At 43.9% G+C, this 25,052-nt stretch overlaps 1 protein-coding gene across 1 annotated transcript in view; it reads left to right on the forward strand.

The window, feature by feature from the left end:
• Window positions 1-15,302: 15,302 nt before the first annotated feature.
• The window catches only part of KIF5C (kinesin family member 5C), a 158,814-nt gene continuing 149,064 nt past the window's right edge, over window positions 15,303-25,052 (forward strand). Inside the window, exon 1 of the mRNA XM_082690904.1 lies at window positions 15,303-15,826. Coding sequence (XP_082547030.1) covers window positions 15,701-15,826 — 126 coding nt within the window. The 5' untranslated portion in view covers window positions 15,303-15,700. The remainder of the gene's footprint in view (window positions 15,827-25,052) is intronic.

Here is a 25,052-nt window from a genome sequence, read left to right on the forward strand (position 1 = left end):
CTTCCCTGAGTCACTGAGGCATGTGCCTTCATTCCATGGTGAGCTGGCCCTCCTGGTGGAAGAGAAGCAATACTCACTCTTTCAACTTCCTTCTCCCACTCCTAATGCCTGAAAACAGAGAAAGGCATCTTTGGGTTATATACAGGAATTTGCAGTGATGCGGCCCTACACTCTGAGGTCCCACCACCCCTGGACCACCTGTTGTCCAAGCTTCCAAACAGGGAGGGCTCTTGAGAACCTGTGCCATAGTCTCCTACCTACCTGAGACTTGGCTCCCTCTTCCAGGGTAGTGAAAGTGGCTTGACTGTCCACTCCAACTCCTGGGGGAGACCCTACATCCCTCCCACAAGAACATGGCTTTTGTCTGTAAATGCCACAGGTCCACTCTTCCAAATGTACCAAGGCAAGCCCAACATTCACACTGTTGATTATTTTCCATGTCTGTCTTCCTCCACTGGAAACACAGGAACCACGTCTTACTTATCATGCTTCTCTTAGTAGCTCCTGGGCTAGCAAGAAGATACATTTCATTTTTGAGTTAGAGGAGGCCTTAGAGCTCCTAGGACAGAGTCTTGTGATCAGTGCCATCAAATGAATGAATAAACTCTTTTGATTAGGATTTTTGCAGTAACTCAACCCAAGGTATATTAAGGTGGGCTTGTTAGTTAAAACCAATGTTATATTTATATAGATGTTTTTAAAGATTTATTTATTTCTTTTAGACAGAGACTGAGAGACCATAAGCAGGAGGAGCAAAGGGAAAGGGAGAGACTCTCCAACAGACTCTCAGCTTAGTGTGGAACCCAGCACGGGGCTTGATCTCATGACCTCGAGATCATGACCTGAGCTGAAACCAACTATTAAGCTTAACTGACAGAGCCACCCAGGTGTCTCATATTTATATCTTAAAGTAGGGATGCCTATAGTTGTCCTCAAAGTCTATTAAGTAGAAGGACATCTTTTGATTTTTAAATGTATTCCTAAGGCTTACCTGACATTCTGAAGATAGGAAGAGAATAGGCTGTGATGAGAGCTGTCCAGGAGGAATGAAAACCTTCCACACAGCACTTTGTTTTGTTCCAAGCATGGAAAATCCCCAAACCATTTCTAAGTGTTTTTGGAATGAAGTGAGGCAGTCCTGGTCCCTTTCTGCCTGGTCCCAATCCTCTTCACCTCCTCACTGCCTTCTGCTTGCAGATGGGGGTTGCAGATGGTCACAGAGCACACGACCCACTTTCTGAAGGAGAGGGAAATGTGTTCCTCTTTTCAACTACACGCATTTTAAAAGAAGCAAACTTCTCTTTCTCCCTGCCTATCTTCTTCCCTTTTCCCTTCTTGTGGTGGTAAATGGCCTTTATGTGTCCACACCTGTCCTAGTGAGCTCAGGCAGCCATAACAAAATACCAGAGCCTGGGGGGCTAAACAACAGAAACCAATTTTCTCACAGCTCTGGAGGCTGAGAAGTCCAAGGTCAAGGTGCTGGCAGGGTCAGGTTCTGGTGAGAGGTTTCTTCCTGGCTTCCGATGGCCATCTTCTCACTGAGTGCTCCCGTGGTAGAGAGGGAGAAAGGGATTTCTTGCTTCCTCTTCTTAGAAGGCCACAGTCCTACCAGATTATAACCCTATCAGGTTAGAACCCCACTCTTATGACCTTGTTTAACTTAATTACCTTCCTAAAGATCCTTTATCTCTAGATACAGTCCTATTGGAGGTTAGGACTCCAACATATGGATTGGAGTGGGACAGAGTTCAGTCCTTATTTACACCCTTGGCCCTAGAACTTTGTGGTCACCTCTCACTGTGTCTCTTGTCTCAGCCATGTGGTTTGATGTGACTGATGTTAGCAAATGCGAGGCAAGCAGAGGCTTGAAAAGTACACGCACAATCGCACTAACCCCATACACGGTTGGGCTTGCTCACTCTCACACCTCTCTCTTGCCCTGACATCATGCCTGGCTTCCACCGTGAGGGATGTGAGAGATATTTGGAGAAGAGCCAAGAGCATCTTAGAACCAACTGACAACCAGATGATCACCTGAAATGTGAGGGAGCCCAGCCGACATCAGCAGGGCCTAGCCTAGCTTAGCAGAACTGCCCAGGGCCCCCAAGTCTGCTGAGAAATAACAAATGGTTCTTGCTCTAGGCCACTGCCTTTTGGAATGGTTTGTGACTCAGCAGTAGCTAACTAGTGTCATCCCTCTGTTTCTAAATTCTTCCCTACATTCTTTCGTTGTGTGTGTGTGTGTGTGTGTGTGTGTGTGTGTGTGTATTTGTTTGTGTGTCTTCCCTTATGTTTCTTCTTGTGTTAAGAGTTTAAGGATTGGGGGTGCTTGGGTGGCTCATTGAGTTAAAGCCTCTGCCTTCGGCTCAGGTCATGATCTCAGGGTCCTGGGATGGAGCCCTGCATGGGGCTCTCTGCTCAGCAGGGAGCCTGCTTCCTCTTCTCTCTCTGCCTTCCTCTCTGCCTACTTATGAACTCTCTCTCTGTCAAATAAATAAATAAAATCTTAAAAAAAAAAAAAAGAGTTTAAGGATTGAAACATCTCTCCAAATTTCTTGTGACTTCTTATTGCCTGACCTGGAATAGAAACCACCATTCCTCATTAGCATTTTACCCTTCTTTACTTTTCTTCAGTGCTTTTATTACTGTGTGATGTATCATGGCACATACTTATTATTTGTTTGTCTGCCTCTTCCAGTAGGATGTAGGATGATGAGGGCTTGGATTCTGTCTATCCTGTTGCATCCCCAGCACCCAGAACAGTATCTGTATAAATACTTGTGGAGTGAATGAATGTCTGTGGATAGCTATGGAATAAAGGAGTCAATGAATACTTTTTTCAAAACACTGTAACAAAGATCTCCATCACATATATGTAATACATACATGTATTAATATAAATATACGCACATATAACTGAGTGCTTGTAGTATGGATTAAATAAAATAAAATGGGCCCTAGAGTTCACATTTTGAATGCTAGTATTTTGCTGAGGTGGACAGATGAATGCCTGTAAAAGTGGACAAAGAAGCAACATAAACTCAATTCATTTTCATTAATCCGGATTCAAAAGCTGAATTGCCAACATGTGTATTGTAGGAGTAAAAGTCCTTCAAATGGGGCTGGGGAATCATTTGCCAAATGGGTTCAAGCTGTCACCCTGCTCACAACTATGTGTTTATACTGGCAGAGCCTGGAAGCTTCACTAAGTGTTTTCAGGGTTGGTTTTTTTAAGTACTCTGTCAAACTCATATCTTTTCTGGGTCAGTTTAAAGCATCTTATCCAGTTAATTCTTTTTAGTTCAGTTCATCTTCTCTCAAAAGGAAATGGGTCATTTAAGGACAAAATAGAGCCACCTATAAGCTATCTACAGGGCTGCTGGACCAAGTGAGTCAGCTGGCATCCCAAAGCAGAGACTGATGGTGGCAGGTTTACTGGTGGCCATCTCAGGACTCTGTTAGCTCTGGATTTTACTGTCGGTCATTAGGTAGTCTCTCTGTGTCTCTGCGAGTGTGTGAGTGTGTGTGTGTGTGTGAGAGAGAGAGAGAGAGAGGGGGAGAGAGAAGTGGTCAGAGAGGAACAGAAAGTGGGGACGTTTGACTGGTAGAATTGAATCTGAAATGAAGGATATTATGGAGGGCGTACAGTATTGAATACTGCTGTATCAGCAACAATTCTGTAGGGGCAAAATGATGTCTCTCTCATGGCCTCTGTTACTCTCCAAGTTCCGTTGAAACCAACACCATGGTGTTTTTCCAGTGCTTCCCCCTTCCTGGGACCTGCCTATTCAGCCACCCCCACCCCAGTCCACTTGGTTAAGGGATTACTTCTGACAGTCATGATTGTTGAACGTGATGTCGCCCTTCGGCTGAGTTGATTTGTCCAACAGAGGAGCTTACCTGAGCGGAACCCATCAGAGTCCTTCCCCAGACACTGATATTGGGGCTGAGAGAGACAGAGCTTTTGTAATTCTCCAGCTTGTTTTATATATAAGCATTCGAGCTAGCCAAGCTGACTATTCTGTGATATAGCCTAGAGAAGCCAAAGAACCCAGTAGGCAAAGAGAAAAGGAAGAAAGCATGTGCCCAGAAAGAAGCAAAGACGAGACAGAAAACTTTACAATATTCAAGTCCTCGATTCTAGTTTATTTCTGAGCCCAGTTGCAGTCCAGCCTTACTTCGTCAAGAATTACAATTAATTCCTTTTCTACTTTTGCTTGAGCTAACTCAAGCAAACTTCTGTCGCTTGCAACCCTAGAAATCCTCAGTGACACACCCTCGATTATGTACTTCCATTGCTGCCCTTTGTGGTGTGTGTCTGGTTCCATGCCTGATGGGAGGCGATATCTCTCTCCCTCTGGCTCATGCTGATAGGCTTCAGATGTCTGAGATCAAAGGAGTCTAAAAGGCTAGAGCTAGTCACCCAAGTTTCCATTCAGTAAGAAGGGTGTCTATTTGGATCTACTGGACAGTGAAGCCAGAGCGGGAGGAGCAGAGATCCTATAGAGAGAGAGATGAGTCTGTCCAATTTTATCTCTAGATTCCTGTCTCGTTGATGTCTCCAACTGGGCTTAGAACTCTTCTTATATCACATGACTCTCCCACTTAAAAACTTCCAGTGACTTCCCACTACCGGTTGAACACCACTCAGACACCATGATCTGTTGTCCAAGCTCTCGATGATTTGGCACAAACTCGCCTTCCAGTTTTAGTCCCCAGATATCTCCATCCCATTTCGCACTTCCTGTTCCCTAAAGGTACAAGTGCTTTCATGTCTGCTAACACTGTTACTTTAGTGGGAAGTCTGTACCTGTCCATTTTTTCAGGGTTTGTTTCATGTTAGCCTCCCAGAAAAATTAAACACATCTACCTTTGTACCAGTAGGGTAAGAGAAGGTTACCTTCTCTGTATATATTACAAAATTGCAGGTTATTACTCTTTGTAACTTTGTCAGTGTAATAGACATTATTTTGGTTACTAATGAGGTGGAACAATTTTTCATGCATTTACAGATAATTTGTAATTCTTTTGTATATTGAGTTTTTATGTTCTGGGCTAGGTTTTCTATTGTGCACTACGACTGTCCCATTGATTTATAAGAATTCTTTATTAACGATACTGACTCTTTGTCTTATATGTTGCAAAACACTTCCTTAGTGGATTGTTTTATTTTATTATTGTATATGATGTTTGAGGTATAGGATCTTATATTTTTTTAAAGGATTTTATTTGTTTATCTGACAGAGAGAGACAGAGAGAGTGTGTGAGAGAGTGAGCACAAGCAGGAGGAGCAGCAGAGGGAGAGAGTGAAGCAGGTTCCCCCTGAGCAGGCAGCCCGATGCAGGGCTTGATCCCAGGACCCTGGGATCATGACCTAAGCTGAAGGCAGATGCTTAACTGACTGAGCCACCCAGGTGCCCCTACGATTTTGTATTTTTGTGAAATTTAATGTATTGCTTTTTTCCTTTGATGATAGCTATCTCAGGGTTTTTTTTTTTGTTTTTGCTTTTTGTGTTTTTTTTTTTCTTGCCTTAGAATGGTTGTTATTTTTCTTTTAATCACTGTATATCTTATCTCCCACCTAGAATGAAACTCTTTTTTTTTTTTAAGATTTTATTTATTTATTTGACAGAGAGAAATCACAAGTAGATGGAGAGGCAGGCAGAGAGAGAGGGAAGCAGGCTCCCCGCTGAGCAGAGAGCCCGATGTGGGACTCGATCCCAGGACCCTGGGATCATGACCCGAGCCGAAGGCAGCGGCTCAACCCACTGAGCCACCCAGGCGCCCCTAGAATGAAACTCTTTTTGAGAGAAAGATCTGTTTCCAAAGTTGTATTGCTTGATTCTACTCTCTGCCCGGTTTCAGTATAAGTGATTAGTAAGTGACAGTTAATTATTTATTGGTTGTTAAACCTTCTAAAATGGCCCCATTGATCTATGCCTCCTGATAGTCACACCTATGTGGAATACTTTCCTTTTGAAAGTGTGCTGGACCAGTGGTTTGCATCTAATCAATGAAGCATGACAAAAGGAATGGATAAGATTAAGCTATAAAAAACTGTGATATTGGGGGCACCTGGTTGTGTAATTGGTTGAGCTTAGGAGCTCAGGAGCTTAGGTCATGATCTCTAGGTGGTGGAATACAGCCCTGAATAGGGTTCTGCATTTAGTAGGGAGTCTACCTCCCCTCTCCCTCTGTCCCTCCCCCTGCTCAGGAGCCTGTGCACACACTCCCTCTTCAAAATACATAAGTAAAGCTGGGGAACCTGGGTGGCTCAGTGGGTTAAGCTGCTGCCTTCAGCTCAGGTCGTGATCTCGGGGTCCTGGGATCAAGTCCCGCATTGGGCTCTCTGCTCAGCAGGGAGCCTGCTTCCCTCTCTCTCTCTCTGCCTGCCTCTCTGTCTCCTGGGATCTCTCTCTGTCAAATAAATAAATAAAATCTTTAAAAAAAAAATACATAAGTAAAGCTTTAAAACAAAACAGAACAAAACTGAGAGCCCTATTGTTTTGTTCTCTCTCACTTGTTCTGTTGATGCCTTTTGCTCTTGGGAGGTTTACATGACAAGGAGCTAAGGGTAGCCAACGGTCAGTGAGGAGTGGAATTCTACCAAAAACCACAAGAGCAAGCTTGGAAGTGGATCCTTTCCTAGTTGAGCCTTGAGATGGTTATAACCCTGGCTGTATTAGAGAAAAAACCTGGGCCACAGTGCTCGGCTAAGTGATGCCCAGATGCCTGACTCACTGTGAAATAACAAATGTTTTAAGCTTTTAGGTTTGGGGGTGATTTGTTACACAGTGATAACTAACACAATTGCTGGGGGAAAAAAAAGACTTCTTCTCTTTGGATACTATTTCTTTGACCTTTATGGACCCCCCCCCCCCCGCATCTCATTTACTACCTCAAAAAGTAAAGGAGGACCTCTATAGGGAACCACATCAACCTTGGAAATCTCAGGTGTCTTTAACATGTTTCCAAGACACTGCTTACAGAGGGTGCTGCTGTATTTCTTCACTGTGGGTTACAGAACATGTTTATATTTATTCCTCTTTCCCACAGTGTCTGAGGAGGATCAGCTGCTGACTAGAGGAGTCCCTTGTGCTTTGCTGAGCATTGCGATGAGTTTGGTATTACAAACCTGGGACAGAGCTGGAACACCATGGATTGGCTCTGTCACTGGATATGAGCTGGGCGTGAGAAGTCAGGGCCAGGAGCGAAGAATCACATGGGTGTCAGGAAGGAAAGGGACCCTCTGTGGTGCACAGTGGACATGGTATTTTGAAGATATGAAGTCTCTGTTGATTTTTAAGTAGGTCCCCATGGGGTATGTAATAGAAATCCTCATCTGTGAGTCCTCGGACATTTTGAGCAAAGTGTACAATACTTCTTCATGCTTTCCTGGGAGTAGATGTGCGAGAGGAAGTGTGGAATTCTGTCTCCAGATGGGGCGAGAATGTACTTCGGCACAATTGCTGGAAGAAGGGGACGTTGCCAACCCACAGGCCACACCGGGATTGTGCTGAGGTAGCTCTCAAAAAGGCAGGGTGTCCATGTCCCTCACCTCCTGAGGCTCGGCTCCTAATCAGGGCCTGGTGCTTGGAGCCTGCATTCCGCTCTGGGATTGCCAGTGCCCACCTGTGGGCACTCCCACCCCCAAGACACAGAATTTAGCTTTTCTTTCTCATCTCCTCTCCCTCCTTAGAATAAGTGGTTTTGCATTTTATTCGTCCAAAGCCCTGAATTTTTTTCTGTAAGAATTAATACTAAAAGTAGAATCTAATACAATAAATCTCAGTTGATGCGTCCGCTAGACAGAGAGCGGGCTTCCTCCCTCAGATCAGCTAATGCCGTGTTAAAGGGAGGTGACAGCCTTTGCTTCTTCCCCACTGAGCTGGGTTACCTGGACATCTTGAACTGAGGTGCTGTATCTTAAAAGACATCCAGATATTCTATTCTATGCCGATAGACGAATTTCACAGGTTTTCAAGGGATTTTTTTCAACATCTTTAAAAATATTTTCATCTGTTCATTTGGTTTTTAATCTTCACTGTGGCCAGGTATTTTTTGTACTTATAGGAATGAAGCAGGGCCTGGGCAATCAGAAATGATTAAACCCACACGGGGACCAGCAGACCCCAGGGTTTGAGTTAAATGGCTACCCTAGTGACTGCCGGAAGACGGGAGCTGATGTGAAAATTGAAGCAATTACCTAGATCACTCAGGCAGAAGCATTTCTGAAGCTTTTTTTTTCCTTGAACAATCCAGATAATTGCTTCAATTTACACTTCTTACTGGCAGTAGAAACTGATGGAAACTGCTCTCTAGGAGTGAGCTGAGTAGAGAGAAGCAGCGTTCTCACAAAAAGATCCTGATAACTCAGGAGACAATGGGAGTGTCGGGGAGAATTCAGTGCTTCCAGCCTTGATTTCTACAGGCTCCGGCAAGTCAAAGCAAGACTGTTCATCATTGCCTGAATGACCCACTCTCTGTTTTATCTCAGCAGTGATGTTTGAAGGCCATGCAAGTGTTGCTGGTGGAGGCACTGGATGAAAATGTGGTTAGGGAACTTCCAATCTGTTTGAAGCCCTTACCCTGTGCTACCCAGTGAGTTGGCTAACTGCCTTCCAAGGACCCATAAATCTCTGCTTGGGGAAGACCTTGCCGGCTCAGGAGAGAGAGGTGTGGGGTGGGTACTGTTCTAGACAAGCATTCCACACCTGTTAATTGAAGCAGGAGCCAACATCAGGGCAGCCAGACTTAATCATTCCCTTGCAGAAATGACTCATTCACTAGGGTCCTTGGTGGATTCATTTCTATAATGGGAAATTCATATTTTTGATCATTCATTAAAAAGATCTTATTTATTTATTTGACAGAGAGAGAGACAGTGAGAGAGGGAACACAAGCAGGGGGAGTGGGAGAGGGAGAGGGAGAACAGGTTTCCTGCTGAGCAGGGAGCAAGATGAGGGGCTTGATCCTTGCACCCTGGGATCAGGGCCTGAGCTGAAGGCAGCTGGTTAATGCCCTGGAAATTCCTATTTATGAATGATGAATGAATAATGTATGACTGCATGAAAAACATTTATTGAGTTGCTACTTTGTGCCTGGCATCATGCCAAGCCTTGGAATGATTAACTTTATATTAATCGATACATTTTTTCCCCTTTTTCTCATGTTTTCTTGGGAGGGGTGATTCCCCCAATCTCTTCACAATCTCTCCCAGACTTTACTTCCAAACCATTTTCTCACAGATCTCTCTTTTAATTCTCACTTATCCAGAATAGATAATATTTTTAGCGCCATTTCAACAGATGGAATAAAAAAAAATTCATTCAGAGAAGCTGAATACATTTTCCAAAGTTATAGAACTCATTAGCAGCAGAACAGGAATGAAAAATGTAGGTCCTGAGCCCAAGGCTCCATCTACAAGGCAACTTATTTTCAGGTTCATATATTCAATTCATTAGTCCTTGCCATTATCATGATCATGATGGACATGAATTGATCATTCAGAAATGGTCTATCAAGCATGTAAGTAATGCATGGTCCCCATTACATAGATACAGGTGCAAGACACACTCAAGACATTTAACAGAAAGAGCTGTGAAATGGAAAGCACTGGAGAATGGTACCAGACAATAACAGAAACATCATTGCAAGGCAGCAAGTGCTTAGGTGCCAAAGCAGAGATATTCAGGAAGGTTTTCAAAGGTCAATTTCTTGTTCTTTTGATGTTATAGGTTTTTAAAAATTGAGATACAGGGACGCCTGGGTGGCTCAGTTGGTTAAGCGGCTGCCTTCGGCTCAGGTCATGATCCCAGCGTCCTGGGATCGAGTCCCACATCGGGCTCCTTGCTTGGCGGGGAGCCTGCTTCTCCCTCTGCCTCTGCCTGCCACTCTGTCTGCCTGTGCTTGCTCTCGCTTCTCTCTCTATGACAAATAAATAAATAAAATCTTAAAAAAAAATTGAGATACAATTGACATGTTGTATTAATTTCAGATGCACAGCTTAATGACTTGATATATGTATATATTGTGGAGTGATCCCCACAATGAGTTTAGTTAACCTATGTTCCCATACATAATGACAAATTTTTTTCTTGTGAGGAGAGCTCTATTCTCTTGGCAACTTTCAAATATGCAACACAGTATCGTTAACTATCATTACCATGCTGTACATAACATCCCTAGGACTTACTTATCTTATAACTGGAAGTTTGTACTTTTGGCTCCCATCTTCCAATTCCCCCACCCCTACCCCATGCCCCTGGCAACCACCAACTTGTTCACTGTGTCTGTGAGTTCGTTTTTGTTTGTTTGTTTAGTTTCTACATATAAGTGAGATCATATCGTAGCCATCTTTCTCTGCCTGACTTATTTTACGTGGCATAATGCCATCAAGGTCCATTCATGTTGTTGCGAATGGCAGTATATTTTTATGGCTGAATAATATTCACTCACGTGTGTTAATATTCACTCACGTGTGTGTGTATGTGGGTTCTTTATCCATTCATTTCTTTTTTTTTTTAAGATTTTATTTATTTATTTGACAGACAGAGATCACAAGTATGCAGAGAGGCAGACAGAGAGGCAGGCAGAGAGAGAGAAGGGGAAGCGGGGATCCCGATGCAGGGCTCGATCCTGGGACCCTGAGATCATGACATGAGCCAAAGGCAGAGACTTAACCCCTGAGCCACCCAGGTGCCCCCTAGCCATTCATTTCTTGATGGCCACTTGAGTTATTTCCCTATCCTGGCTATTATAAATAATGCTGCAATGAGCATAGGAGTGCATACATCTCTTTGAGACAGTGATTTCATTTCCTTTGGATAAATACCCAGAAGGGGGATTGCTGGATGATATGGTTGCTCCATTAAAAATTATTTTTTGAAGAACCTCCATCCTGTTTTCCATAATGGTTGCACCAATTTACTTTCCTACCAACCCTACATAAGGGTTTCTATCTTTTTAAAACTGTGGTAAAATAGGGATGCCTGAGTGGCTCAGTGGGTTAAGCCTCTGCCTTCAGATCAGGTCATGATCTCAGAGTCCTGGAATCAAGTCCCGCATCAGGCTCTCTGCTCGGAAGCAGGGAGCCTGCTTTCCCCTCTGTCTCTCTGCCTGCCTCTCTGCCTACTTGTCATCCCTCTCTCTGTCAAATAAATTCAAAAAAAAATCTTTAAAAAATTAAAAAAAAAAACTATGGTAAAATATACCACAATAAAAAATACATATTTTATAGCATTAAATTTGCCATTTTAACTATTATTAAGTGTACAGTTCAGTGGTATTAGGTACCTTCACATTGTTATGCAATCATTACTGCTATCAATCTCCAGAACATTTTTTTTCCCCAAACTAAAACTCCATACTTGTTAAATAATAACTCCCCATTCCCCCTCCTCTCATGCCCCTGGCAACTACCATTCTACTTTCTCTCTATAAATTTGAATCCTCTAAGTGGCATGATAGATAATAGATATTTATCTTCTTGTGACTTTCTTATTTCCCTTAACACAATTTCCTCAAGGCTCATACATATTGTAGCATATGTCAGAATTTATTCTTAAGTCTGAAAAACATTATATTGTATGTATATACCATATTGTATTTATTCATTCATCCATAGATGTATACTTGGCTTGCTTCCACATTTTAGTTAATGAGAATAATGTTGCTATGAACATGGGTGTACAAATATCTGAGTCCTTGATTTCAATTCTTTGGAATATATATGCAGAAGTAGAATTAGGATCATCTGTTAATCTATTTTTAATTTTTTGAGGAGTTCCATAGTGTCTGCACCATTTTATGTTCCCACCAACAGTGCACAACAGTTTTGATTTCTCCACATCTTCTTCAACACTTATTTTCTGTGTTTGTTGGTGGTGGTCTATAATAGCCTCTCTAATGGATGTGATGTGATATCTCATTGTGGTTTTGATTTGCGTTTCTCTAAGATTAGTGACATTGAACATCTTTTTCTGTGCTTATTGGCCATTTGTATATTTTCTTTGGAGAAATACCTATTAACGTCCTTTGCCCCTTTTAAAGTCAGATTTTCTTTTATGGTTGATTTGTGGTAGTTCTTTATATATTCTGGATATCCCTTAATCAGTATATGATTTACAAATATCTTCTTCCATTTTGTGAGTTGCCTTTTCACTCTGTTAATAGTATCCTTTGATATATAAAAGTGTATCATTTTGATGTTGTTCAGTTTATCTACTTTCTCTTTTGTTTTCTGTGTTTGGGTATTTTTTTAAAAGATTTTATTTATTTATTTGACAGACAGAGATCACAAGTAGGCAGAGAGACAGGCAGAGAGAGGAGAAAGCAGGCTCCCTGCTGAGCAGAGAGCCCAACTCGGGGCTTGATCCCAGGCTTTAACCCACTGAGCCACCCAGGCACCCCTGTGTTTGGGTATTTTAAAGTGCGGGCCAATCATAGACTTTCCCTAGGATTTTTCAATCGTGCCTAGTCCACCTCCTTTTTTTTTTTTAACCTCCATCCCTTTGATTATTCCTTTTTAGCCACCACTGAGCTGTCTACCCAGGATATCTAACTTGTTTCTATGCTTCTTGAGGGTAATGATTTATTTTGTAACTTCCACTCAAGTTGCAGTTGGGCAGGAGGGGGTGGGAGAAGTCTTTATCAAACCTTCTTTTAAAATTAATTAATTTACTTTGAGAAAAAGAGAATGAGTAGTAGAAGGAGCAGAGGGAGAGAGAAAATCTCAAACAAGCTCCCTGCTGAGTGTGGAGCCTGTTGTCGGGCTCTATCTCACAACCTTGAGGTCATGACCTGTACTGAAACCAAGAACTGTATGTTCAACCAACTGAGCCATCAGGTACCCCCTTTATTAACCCTCTGGTAAAGAGTTCATTTAATAAACCTAACTTTATATATTTTGTGGTAGCAAATGTCATTTGCTAAGTTAATAGTTGATGAATAGATAGATGAATGAATAAATGAATAATGAATCCAGAGGCACACATGTCTTTCCATCCAGGTTATCCATGTGCATAAGGGTCTGGTAATCCTCTGTGGGTTTGGGGAAACTGGGGATTGGGCTGACCTCTCCAGTATATCATGAAGGTGACTGCTAAAGATAGTAGATGTCTGAGTCAGAGCCTGAGAACTACTAAAATGATGAGAATTTGGTGCTTGGGCCTTTTTTTAAGCTACTTTCCCTGCATCTGAGGACAGGAAATCAAATTGGTGCTGCTCATAATGGCTTATGAAAGTTTGTTTTAGTAGGTCTGTCTTCGCAGCTAGGCAGAAAAACTGTATTCCCAGGTGTACTTGCATTAAATCAACAGATGTATTCCTTAAATTAACTAAGTAACGCTTTTGTTTTACCACCATTTGTTCAACACACAACAGCAACAACCACCACCACCACCACTAACATTCAAGGGTTTGTACTATGTGCACGTCAGGCACCATGCTACATGCTTCAAAAGTATTATTTCTTTTAATTCCCTCAAAACCTCTATGAGATGATTATTATTCCAATTACAGAGATAAAATGGAGTCTTAAGGGATTTAAATACCTTTCCTTGGGTCTCACATCTAGTAAGTGGTCGGGCTGTTTACTTACTCAGGTAGCACTTCTTTCTAGGTTGGATTACTTATACAACACGCACTACTATGTACTAGATGCTAGAGACATAAAGATGAGGCAGATATCATTGCCCATGAGGATGTAGAGATAGAGATGTGCATAGGAGATTAGGAGTAGAAGAAGGAGGACACCTACCCTTTGTGGGCATTTAGTAAGTCAGAGAAGCCTTCCTAAGGAAGGAGGGTTGAGCTGAATCAAAGAGGAAAAGGTAGCACTAGAAAGGGAGAGTGGACATCTAATGGTTTAGCCAGCCCAGCACCATGTTCTTTTTCTGGGAATGACTTCCCTCTTCTTTTGGGACCTTCCCACTATGGTATTCCTCAAAGATCTTGCAAAGTTCTTCACTCTGATTGAGTCATCTAGGGCTAGACACCTAAGCCCATGCCAATCATAGGCTTTCCCTAGTTTTTTTTTTTTTTTTTTTTTTCTCCAAACCCAAACCAAGCAGACATCTATCCTTATCTAGTGGTAGATATTGAAGAATGAATCCCAGGGACTTTTGGCAGGTGGGTTTCCTGACATTTGGAGGGATCTTGAGTGAGAGAGAACGAGGCCAATACAAAGAGGAAACAGGGACAAGAGATAGAGAGAGTGTGTGTTGGTAGCCTGCCTGTTCCCTGGCTCCATTGTTTAATCATTTTTTGAATAAGCAAGATAATCTGGATTCTTCTGATAAATTCTCCTTTTTCCATGGTAGCCCCAGTTGTTTTTACTCTATTAGTTTTTACTCTACGAACCCTATTTAATATGCTTACTTAGTAATAGGCATGAATGGATGACTCCTAGAGAGCAAATGGCTACACAAAATATCAGAACAAGCACAGAAATCGGTGAATGGTGGAAGACACAAGTAGTTTGTCAATGTATAAACATTACGACAAGAAGTGTAGGAGATGAGACCAGCAAGTAGACAAAAATCTGATCATGGGTTTTATACTATGCAAAGGACTTTAGAACTTGATCCTGTATATATTCTGCTTATTCTACAGGTTCTAGTTTGGCATTAGACAGAAGTTCTGTAAACCTCACTATTATGAATAGTAATTAAGAGGTTCTTAACCTGAAAATCACAGGCAGGCTTTTGTTGTCCCCAAATCCAATGAAATAGCATGAAAAATCTGTGGGTGTGTATAAATTTGTTTTTGGTTCTTGTTATGGGAAATGTCCTCAACTTTCATCAGATATTAAAGCAGTCCCTGATCTAACATATGTTGTGAACTGGTATGTGCAGGCATTTTAGGGAATGATGGCTTCAAATATTTATGCAAATCTTTTTTCCCTTAATTTCATCACAACTCTTACAAAACAGTTCAGCAAAGAAAAAATACTTTATAACGTTTCTGCTGGCCATTGATTTAAGGCTTTTCCTTGGAGATCATGAAAACATGTAAAGAGGGGATATAGACCTGGTTTATATAGAGATTTTAACTGGGAATGCTGGAGATGACCTCCACCCTGTTCTTGGCTTGGGCAGCCAGACCAGAACTATAGGCTTTCGGAGGTGGCATCTGGGATACTACCGTTGTACCCAAAAGCCAATGTAAGTAGCATCCTTGTCCTTCCACCAGCAAGTGGAGAGACTACAAGTCCCAGGATTCTTCCACACTTGGAGCCGGGGCGAGGGCGGGGCGGATCTCTGCAGTGACGTCACCATCCCGGGGCGAGACGGAGGTGGGCGGGGCGAAGGGGCGGGCCGGGGAGGTGGCGGAGCGCGCTGGTGCTGATGCAGGATGGCTGAGCGCGCAGGAGCCCGGGAGGTCTGAGCCGGGCGAGGCTCGCTCCCTGCGCATCGCCTAGTCCGCCGGCCGCGTGGTCGCGGGCAGGTGGGCCCGGAGCGCCGCGCCCGGCCGGGGCCAGGCCAGGGAAGGCAAGTCTGCAGGACCCGAGGGGCCGGAGGCTTATAGAAACCTGCCCGGTCTGGGAGCGGCCCGAGCTGCCCAGCCCGCCGAGTTCGCGATGACCTGCTGAGAAGCTTCGTTGGAGGCTGCAGGCGGTGCGGTTCGTGGCCTCCTCCCTCGTCCTGCTGAGCCCCGACCCCCCACCCTTCCCCGCTCCCCCTCCCTGCCGCCGGCCGAGATGGCGGATCCAGCCGAATGCAGCATCAAAGTGATGTGTCGGTTCCGGCCCCTCAACGAAGCAGAGATTCTCCGAGGGGACAAATTCATCCCCAAATTTAAAGGCGATGAGACCGTGGTGATTGGGGTAAGTGTCCGGGATGTGTGGCTTCCCTGCTGCTTCGCGCCGCAGCCGGGCTCCCAAACGCCCCAGACAGCAGAGGTGTTCGCCACCCCTTCGGACATCCCCCACAGGGTTGCCCTCTCCCATAGACTTGAAGAGAACCCCCCTCCCCCACGCCCTGTAGTTCGCTCCCGGGCGGTGGAGGGGCGACTGGGGGCGGCAGGGCGGGCCCAGGTGGCGAGAGTAGAGGTGGGGGGCGAGGAAGGGTTCGGCGCCGCCATTGTTCTCGGGGTGGGGGCCCTCGTGGGCCTATTGTTCCCGGCTTGGCCACGCCGCGTGGGTTGAGTGCTCCCGTTACCCTCAAGCGGGGTTCTCAGGTTCCCCTTAAAGTAGGATCTCTGCACCCCACAAATGATTGCAGGCATCAGTTCGATTTATTGAGCACTTTACCTGTTCTTCTCACGACCTTTGCAAAAGGAAAAGAAAAAAAGGTACTGGAAAAATCCTAGCCTCGGCTGGGAGCTCCCACGCCGTGTAGACGCGGCTCCCCGCGGCGTTTCACCTTGCCCTGCGTGCAGAAGGCGGGGGATGTAGGGAACTGATGGCCTTGGTGTCCCCGGGAAGGCCTGGTATGTCTCCTGCTTCCTCTCAATCCAGGCTGCCCTGGACGTGGTCTCCGGGTCTGACCCCTCCCCAGTGCGGCGACCTGGTGTCCACAGCCCCTCGGATGTTCCTCGCCCTGGATGGAGAGTAGGCTGTGTGCCCAGATCTGTGGGGCTAGGGGGCCCTGAGCGCAGCCAAATAGCCCCTCTCTGCCAGGAGTAGAAGTTACTTTGTGTGGTTGGGTCAACCCCTTCCCCCACCCCCAAACCCCCCAACCTTTCCTTCCGTCCCCTCTTCCCCTCCTCCCACTTGGCTCCCTTTCTGCAGCCCGGGCTGCCGGTGGGGGCAGGGAATACCATTGGGTTTTAGTTCTTAAAGCAATGTGTCAAATGAAATAAACCAGCTCCCCCCCCCCCCCCCCGCCCTTTCACCCTCCGTTGTCCCCAGCGTGTGTAGCTGACGGTGCCCTCTTTGTATGCGAGCCGCGTGGGGAGGGACCGACTTAATGGGAGCCTCCCGATCCCCGCTGACATATTCCTGGCAGCCCGCTCGAGGCTGCTGATGCAGCCTTCCCGTTCCTGGCATTGATTAAGTGATGTCATCCCGATTACTGAGCATGCTCCGGCTAACCCCCTCCCTCCGATTCCCCCAGTCGCTGGTGTATTTAGGTCAAGTGATTGACAGGTGACAGTTGATCCAGGGTCTCTGCCGGCGTCTGCCAAGCCTTTCTTGAGCACCAGAGGCTGACGTTTACCGGCCCAAGCAACCCCAGTATCCTCCTTCACCAAGGTTGTGCTGCAGTCCCTGCGAAGGGCCCCGGGGGACTAGCAGGTGCTAGCAGAATCGGTAGGCGGTCGTTCCCAGGCGAAAGGGAAAGGGTAATGGAGGCGAGGCCCTGGCCTTTGCTCAGGAGCTTCATCTCATACCTCCCTTAGAGAGGGAGCTCCCCATGACCACCTCTTTCCCCCTTCCCATTTTCACAGTCATCTGGAAACCCTGACCTCCAAATGCTATGTGGATTGGTATTTATTCCAAGAGCTGACCTATGAGGGTAGGACAGAGGGCTTTTCTCTCCGCTTAGTGTTAATTTGAAGAGAAGGTGTATGCACAGTTATTGATGAGGAGGAGAATTCTATACTTAATGGCAGATATGGGATCTGCAGCCAGCACATGGGGCAGATAGAAGCTTGTTTGGGTTACACCTCTCAGCTGGGATCAGCCTACAGTCTGATTTGCTGTTTCCTGAGCTGTGGTTTAGATAGAGTGGGAGTTACTGGGGACATCTAGTCCCTGCCCCTTACCTTGTAACAATTTTTTAAACAAATAATTATGCAGCACTAGAGGTTTTAAAGAAAAGACTGGAGTTGTTGTTTCTTCTCCTTCCACTTCTCCTCCTCCTCCTTTTTTCTCTCTTCCTTCTCTTCTCCTTCTTCTTCCTCCTTTTCATCTTCCTCTTCTTCCTCCTCCTCCTCCCCCCCTTTTCTCTTCCTCCTCTTCCTATTCTTTCTCACTCTTCTAAGAGGGATACATCAAGACTAATGAAATAGAATAATCCTCTTTGATCTGTGCGCAAGGCAGAGATCCTAAGAACTATACCTATTTCCCATTTAAGAATACATATGATACTGACTAAGTACATTATAACAAAGTCACTATAAGTGACTATAAGTAATTTCAACAAAAAATTGTGGATGTGAATATGCATGTAACTCTTCAACCGTAAAGTGAAAATTTTGATTATCTCACTATAATCCTTTAATACAACAGTTTTGAATTTTCTTTAAGAAGTTTATTTATTGAAATAAAGCATTCATATAGAAAAGTGTTTTCATAGGGTACAGCTTATAAAGCTCTTATAAGTAACCACTGCCTTGTAACCACTGGTCAGACCAAAACAGACATTTTGGGGACCCCAGAAGTCCCATTAGGATCCCTCCCAGTCACTAGCTGCTTCTCCTTTAGGGTAACCACTCTTTTAACTTCTGATGCTATAAATTAGCTTTTTTTTTTTTTTAAATAAACCTGATATACATAAAACCCTATAGTATGTTTGCTTTCGTGTGTGGCTTCTTGTAGTCAGCATCATGCTTGTCAAATTCATCCATGTTGTGGTGTGTAGCAAGTTTGTTATCCTCTTTGTTCTGTAGTACCCCATTGTATGAACGTACCACAGTTTGTTCGTCCATCAACTGTTGGTAGACCTTTAGTTAGTTTCCAGTTCGGGGTTAATATAGACAAAGCTGCTGTGAACATTGTTTTATACATTTTTTGGTGAAAGTACACACAGAACAGAAGACTGTCAGATGCTGAAGATATTGGGATTGTGCTAGGACCATTCTTTTCCAAAATAATAAAGTGTAACCAAAGGAAAGGACCATTCTAGCAGCTCTTATCATGTTTTGTACACTGAGTGGAATGGTTCCCACGTCGGTTCAGTTGCAATTAGCCCACATGGCTGGTTCAGTTGCAGGTGGAGACTGCCTTAGGTGAGCATTTCTTTCCTTGCTTGTAGAAGTGCAGATTGTGGGGATGACCAAAGAAGGCCAGAACCATCCAGAAATGTCAGTCATCTTCACTCCTAACAGATACATGTAAAAAACGAATTTCTGGGGAGTAGCCGTTAGTCTACATTCAGAATCCCAAAATTCTCTCTCTCTCTTTTTTTAAACCACAGTCATTTTTTTTTTCTTTAAAGTTCTGTTCAATTTTTATGGAGATGTATGTTAAGAGAGATTATGCAGGTGGAGTTTCTAGATTTGTCTGTTTAAGAAAATGTCCTGTCTTGCAGGAATCACCTCTTCCACTCTTGCATCCCCCCCCTTCCCCCCCCCAGCTCCTATACAAAGCTTCCTTTCTCTGAGCACCCCAGCCACAGTCTCTTCCCACTTTGAACTCCTATGGCAATATTTTGTATATGATCTTGTAACTTTGTTGTCTTAGATTGTTATTAGTTTTATCATATGTCTAATGACATTGTAAGCCATGTATAGAGATACTGACCATCTGTATTTTGCTTCTTTGTACTTCCCAGGGCCTTGCCCACAGAAAGCACTTAATAAGTATTTATTGATCTCTTTGTTGAATCTAGAAATCTTCACTTTGGTATATTTAACTTATTTTGTGGGCTGTTAATTGGCTCTAGGCTTCAGGGAATAGGTAAAAAACCAGTTTTAAAGAGAAGTGCTATTCCTTTGAGCAGCCCTGGTAAGACAGCAGAATATCATAAGAAAATTGGGAAAGCACTACCTTCAGCTTTGTTAAAAATTTAAAAAGCTATCGACAGTGGTGGTGAGCTAGAAGTGGAGGGTGGGGATGGTCTAGTGATTAGAAAGGGACTCCACATAAATGAATTCTTCAGAGGAATAATATTGGATTTATAGCATATCTCGAAGTACACCCTCTCACCCGCCAACCCCCCTTCCCCTGTTGGCTGCTTAAAGTCCTGGTGAGTCAGCCATTACTTAAGGCTCTGACTATTGGTTTTGATCTATCTGTATTGATATAAACTCTGTCTTGGAGAGTTCCCAGTAAGGTTCTTTGAAATAGACCTTGATACTTATGTTTCCTCATTTGGGGCTTTCCTCTTCTTCAGAGTCCTAGGGAAGCAGTAAGTTCTGACCTATTTGACATCAGCCATGAGCCCCGAGCTAGTCAGTGGCATAGAAGGTGGCCTCATTCTGCAGGAACTTAGATTAGTTGTGGGCAGTGAATGGGCAAGAAAGAACCAGGACCAAAGCCTCATTCCAAGTTAGAGTTACTGTGGAGTTAAAGACTAAAGAAGTGAAGAAATATGGCTAATTTTTTTCTTTTTGTCCATAGTAATGGTCTCTAAAACCAAGAATATTAAGCAGTTTTCATTTTAAATTTATATGGAGTAAAATCACTTTTTTGAGGATATAGTTCTATCCTTGGGGCTTTGAGAAGTACAGAGTCGTGTTGCTATGCTCTGTTAGTTTTCTTTTGCTGTTGTAACATAATTACAGATTAAAGGCTTAAAACTATGCAAGTTAATTATCACACAGTTTCTGTAGATCAGAATCCATCAGAGCTACTAGTTTCTCTGTTTAGAGTCTCTAAGGTCAAGGCCAAGCTACATGGCAGGGCCATGTTCTGTTCTAGGGGCAAATCCACTTCTTTGCTCATTCAGGTTGGTGGCAGAATCCTTATGGTTGTAGGAGTGAGGTCCTGTTTCCTTGCTGGCTGTCAGGCCTGGCTGTTCTCAGATTCTAGAGTCCACTGCGAGGTCCTAGTCACGTGGCCCCCTTGTCATCTTAAAAACCAGCAATAGGTTGGTCCCTCTCATGGTTCACATCTCCCCTGCAACTTCCATGGCATGTCTGTCTTCCTGACTTTCCTGCCTCCCCCTTCCTCTTTTAAGGGCCTATCTGATTACTATGAGCCCACCCAGATAATCTGCGAACATCTCTGCATTTTAAGGTCATCTGATTAGCAACCTTAATTACATCTGCAAAGTCCCTTTTACCCTGTAACATTCGCCTATTCACAGATTCGAGCAATTAGAGTATGAACATCTTTTGAGGCCATTATTCTGCCTACCACACACCAGCATACTCAAGATATTAAAGTTTTGTTTATGTTCCCACCAAAGCCCTCATGCTACCCTTCTGTAGTCAAACTTTCTCCTGTCTCTTAACCCCTGACATCCACTTCCTCTTCCTCTCTATAATCTTTTTCTAGACTGTCATGAAAATGGAAACACATATTAAAGATCTTTTTGAGTCTGGGTTCTTCTACTTAAGAACTCTTAGAGAGTTGTGTTGTTGTTGCATGTTTCAATGGTGTATTTCTTTTTATTGCTTAGTGGTACTCTGTTAAATGGATATAACACAGTTTGTTTATCCATTCTCCCAGTGAAGGGCTTTTGGGTTGTTTCCAGCTTGGACTGATGCTGAATAAAACTGCCGTAGGTCTTTGCATTTAAGATTTGTTTTTTTAAAGATAGTTTTTAAAAGATATTATTTGACAGAGAGACAGGGCAAGAGAGGGAACACAAGCAGGAGAAATGGAAGAGGAGAAGCATGCTCCCTGCTGAGCAGGGCTCTGTCCCAGGACCCTAGGATCATGACCTGAGCCAAAGGCAGATGCTTAACAACTGAGGCACCCAAGTCCCCCGCATTTAGGTTTTTGTGTGAGGGTAAATTTTTATTTCTCTTGGGTAAATACCTAAGATTATATCAGTCATATTTAACTATATGATTAACTCTAAGAAACTGCCCAATGATTTTTCAGAGTGGTCGTACCATTTTGTATTCCTTCCTAAAAGTAATATTTTAAGCCAGGATTTTATTTATTTAAAAGGTTTATTTATTTATTTATTTGAGAGAGAGAGAGCATGAGAGCAGGGACAGAGCAGGGACAAAGCAGGGAGAGCAGGGCAGGGGCAGAGAAAGAAGCAGACTCCCCACTGAGGAGGGAGCCGGACACGGGGCTTGATCCCAGGACTCTGGGATCATGACCTGAGCTAAAGGCAGGTGCTTAACCAACTGAGCCACCGAGGGACCCCAAACAGGATTTTAAAGAGTTTATTCAGTCACTGTGTCTAAGTGAATACTAATAGTAGTGTTCAGTAGTTGAGATAGATCAGTCCTTCATACTTCTGTGCCCTAAGTTCAGAGATGTTTATACCACTTGAAAATGAACTAGTGGTTTCCAGTAAACATACGCTCTGAATCCCTGGGATGAGTGAACACAAGAGAGTCGCTATATGGGCCCCTGAGGCCACTCTATGTTCAAGGTGAGCACACAGTCGGTACTTCCTAAATGATTGGGGTTGGTAGAGGCGGCAGGGAGAGTCGGACAGAACTGAATGCAGTTTCACTAGCTAGCTGTGGGGCTGTTTTTCAAGTTGTTAAGCTTTTCTTGGCCTCAGTTTGATCATATTTAAAATGGAGATATAATTACTTATCTTACAGAGCCATTAGAATGAAATGAAAGGAAGTGGTCTATCTAGCACAGAGAAAATGCTCAGTAAATGCTAATTACCCCCCATGTTTCCTATCGGCCTTGTAATTTTCTCACTTTTCAGGAACAGCTTTGCCTCCCAAAATTATTGCCCTTAACTCTAGCCCCTGGAAACCATTTGTACTCCCGTTTCTTAGGCTTTTGTTCACTCTCTTCTCCTGCTTGGAGGAGCCTCTTTTTTCATCTCATTTGTGAAATTCCTATCCACCCATGAAGGTAGAGCTCACTGTCTGTTTATTTACAGACTATGTAAGATGATCCTTTTATTTGCAGTGATCATTTATAAGAAAGAGTGTGTGTGTGTGTGTGTGTGTGTGTGTGTGTGTGTGTGTTTATGGGTCCCTGCCTCCTTCCCTGTAGTTGTTTCGTTGCTTAGTCAATGTACCTTGATTGCGGCTTCCTTCTTCTCTTGTTTGGCGTGTGGAATCAGGTCTCCATAAACACCGATTTCTGCATTACCTTAAATAACTTGGGTTATCACTGGGGATTTCCCTCTGCCTCCACCTGTGCTAGTCTGGCCCAACTCCCTTATTTAATGACAATGTTTTCCATTCTTGGCTTTTCTTCCCCATTTAAAATAGGAAACCTCCCCCACCTCTGGGTTCCCTTTGGTCCCTGCCTCAGATTTCTCACCTGTGTCTACTTATTAAACAAGCAAAAACAGAATTACCTGCTCCCTAATGATTTTTCTTGAGTTAAGAAAAACTAGTCCCATTGACAGATCCAATTTCACCTTATTTCTCTTGGGTTATTTACAAGGTCCTCTTTTTGTGGCTGAGAAAGCTCCTCCTTTAACCCATTTGCTGCACACCAACCAAGTTCCTTTCAGCAAGGGACTGACTTGTTGCATGTGTGGTAGCGCAGAAAGCGTGGGAAATCACGCAGAAAGTGTGGGAGAACATGGAGTTTCAGATTCCTCACAGTGGTTGGCATAAGTTAGACAGCCCAGGACCATCTCCCTGCTCTGTACCTTTTAGTTGCGTGGACTTGGACAGACTGTTAAAGTTTCAGCCTCCTGGTCTGTGCAATAGGGCTAATACCATTGTCCATCTTGTAGGGTTATTGTGATGGTCAGAAGAGTGAATGCATACAGAGTGCTGTGCACAGTGCCTGGTATAGAGCGGGCATTCAGAAACTGTCCGCTTTATAAGACCCACCAGTGGTTACTTCTCTGGGCTCTTGTCAGAGTGACTAATCTTGGGAAAGCTCAGATCCCTCTCAGCTCTCCTGGTACCCTCAGGTTGTGGGGGGGAAAAATTATTCTGACACTTGGAAAAATAGGAAGGAAGATTATTGTGATAGGTGTCAATGCTATCAGAATTGGGGAGACAAGTGAGGCTCAACTCAAGATACCAGGGGAGCTAGGTTGTGGGGGTGGGGAGGTAGATGAATGGACAGCTCTTAAAGGAGGCATCAGGGGGAGGGGAGTTCTTGCTAAACTGACCGAACAGGATTCTTGCTGAAGGCAGGCCAGATATCCAGGTGTCGAGATCTAAGTACCAAGGTAATCAAGGGTGCTGAGATATTGAGGGTGGGGGGAATCTTTCTCTAAACTGCCCTAGCAGGTTTCTTGCTAACACTGGACTCTGCAGGGACAGACACGGAAGTTTAAGGTCAAGGCCCAGTTGAGAGGAGGGCTCAGAGGAGCCTGACTAAAGTTTGGTCAAGGAGAGAGCCTTTGTCAGCTGAAACCCAGATGATTCGGTGGGGGCATTCAAGACCTTCTGTATTTGGGGCCTGCCTGACTTCCTGACCTCACCCCGTCACCCCATGTTCCAGCTATGCTTCTGTTCCCCAAATGATTAGGCTGCTAAGTGTCCCCACCCTACCCCAGCTGCTTACACCCCACATGCCTGGAACAGCTGTCCTCAAAGTGTAGCTAAATGGCAAGCATCCATTCGCTTTCAGGGTCTCATCCCATTAGTGCCTCCCCTGAGAATTTTTCTGACCAGCCCTTTTGCCCCTCAGCCCTGGCCAGAATTAGACACTCCCTCCTGTGCTCCCCTTATCCATGGATAGCTCCTGATTGACCTCTCCCAGCACTGTGTTTCATTTATTTGGGTATATAGGTCCTTTCTTTCAAGAAAACTGAAAATCCTTTGAAGGAAGGAAATGTGTGCCATTTTTAAACATCTCCAAGGACTGGAACAGTGCCTGAAACAGAGGAGATGTTCAGGACCAGATGTCTTTGGAAAGAATGATCATCCTAGGCTGTTAGATGATACAGTCTGGAGTTATTTGCTTGGGTTTTTACCTTGACCCCTCGCCAGCCCTGGTAATTTGTTTTTCTTACCTTGGACATCTTCGTGGTTTTATTGTTACTGTCTCAAATGAAATAGCTTTTTCAGCGTTCTGACATATTTCATGTTCATTGCAAAAATACTCAGATCATGCAGAAAAGCAAGAAGAAGGTGTAAAAAACACTTTTTTAATTTTATGAACCAGGAAATACTATCGTTAACGTTCATTGTATATCTCAGAATCTTTCCATTCTATAAAATGCCATACTTTGTTTTAAACCAAAGATAGGATTTTGTAAAAATCTGTTTTGAAACCCACTGTTTTGCTTAATGGTATACTTGGGATATCAGCATTTTTAGAGGCTGCATATAATTCTATTATATATCTAACCAATACTTTAACCATTTCCTAATGTTAGACATTT

This window comes from Mustela nivalis (genome assembly GCF_964662115.1).
Source record: "Mustela nivalis genome assembly, chromosome: 11".
In the NCBI taxonomy this organism is placed as follows: Eukaryota; Metazoa; Chordata; class Mammalia; order Carnivora; family Mustelidae; genus Mustela; species Mustela nivalis.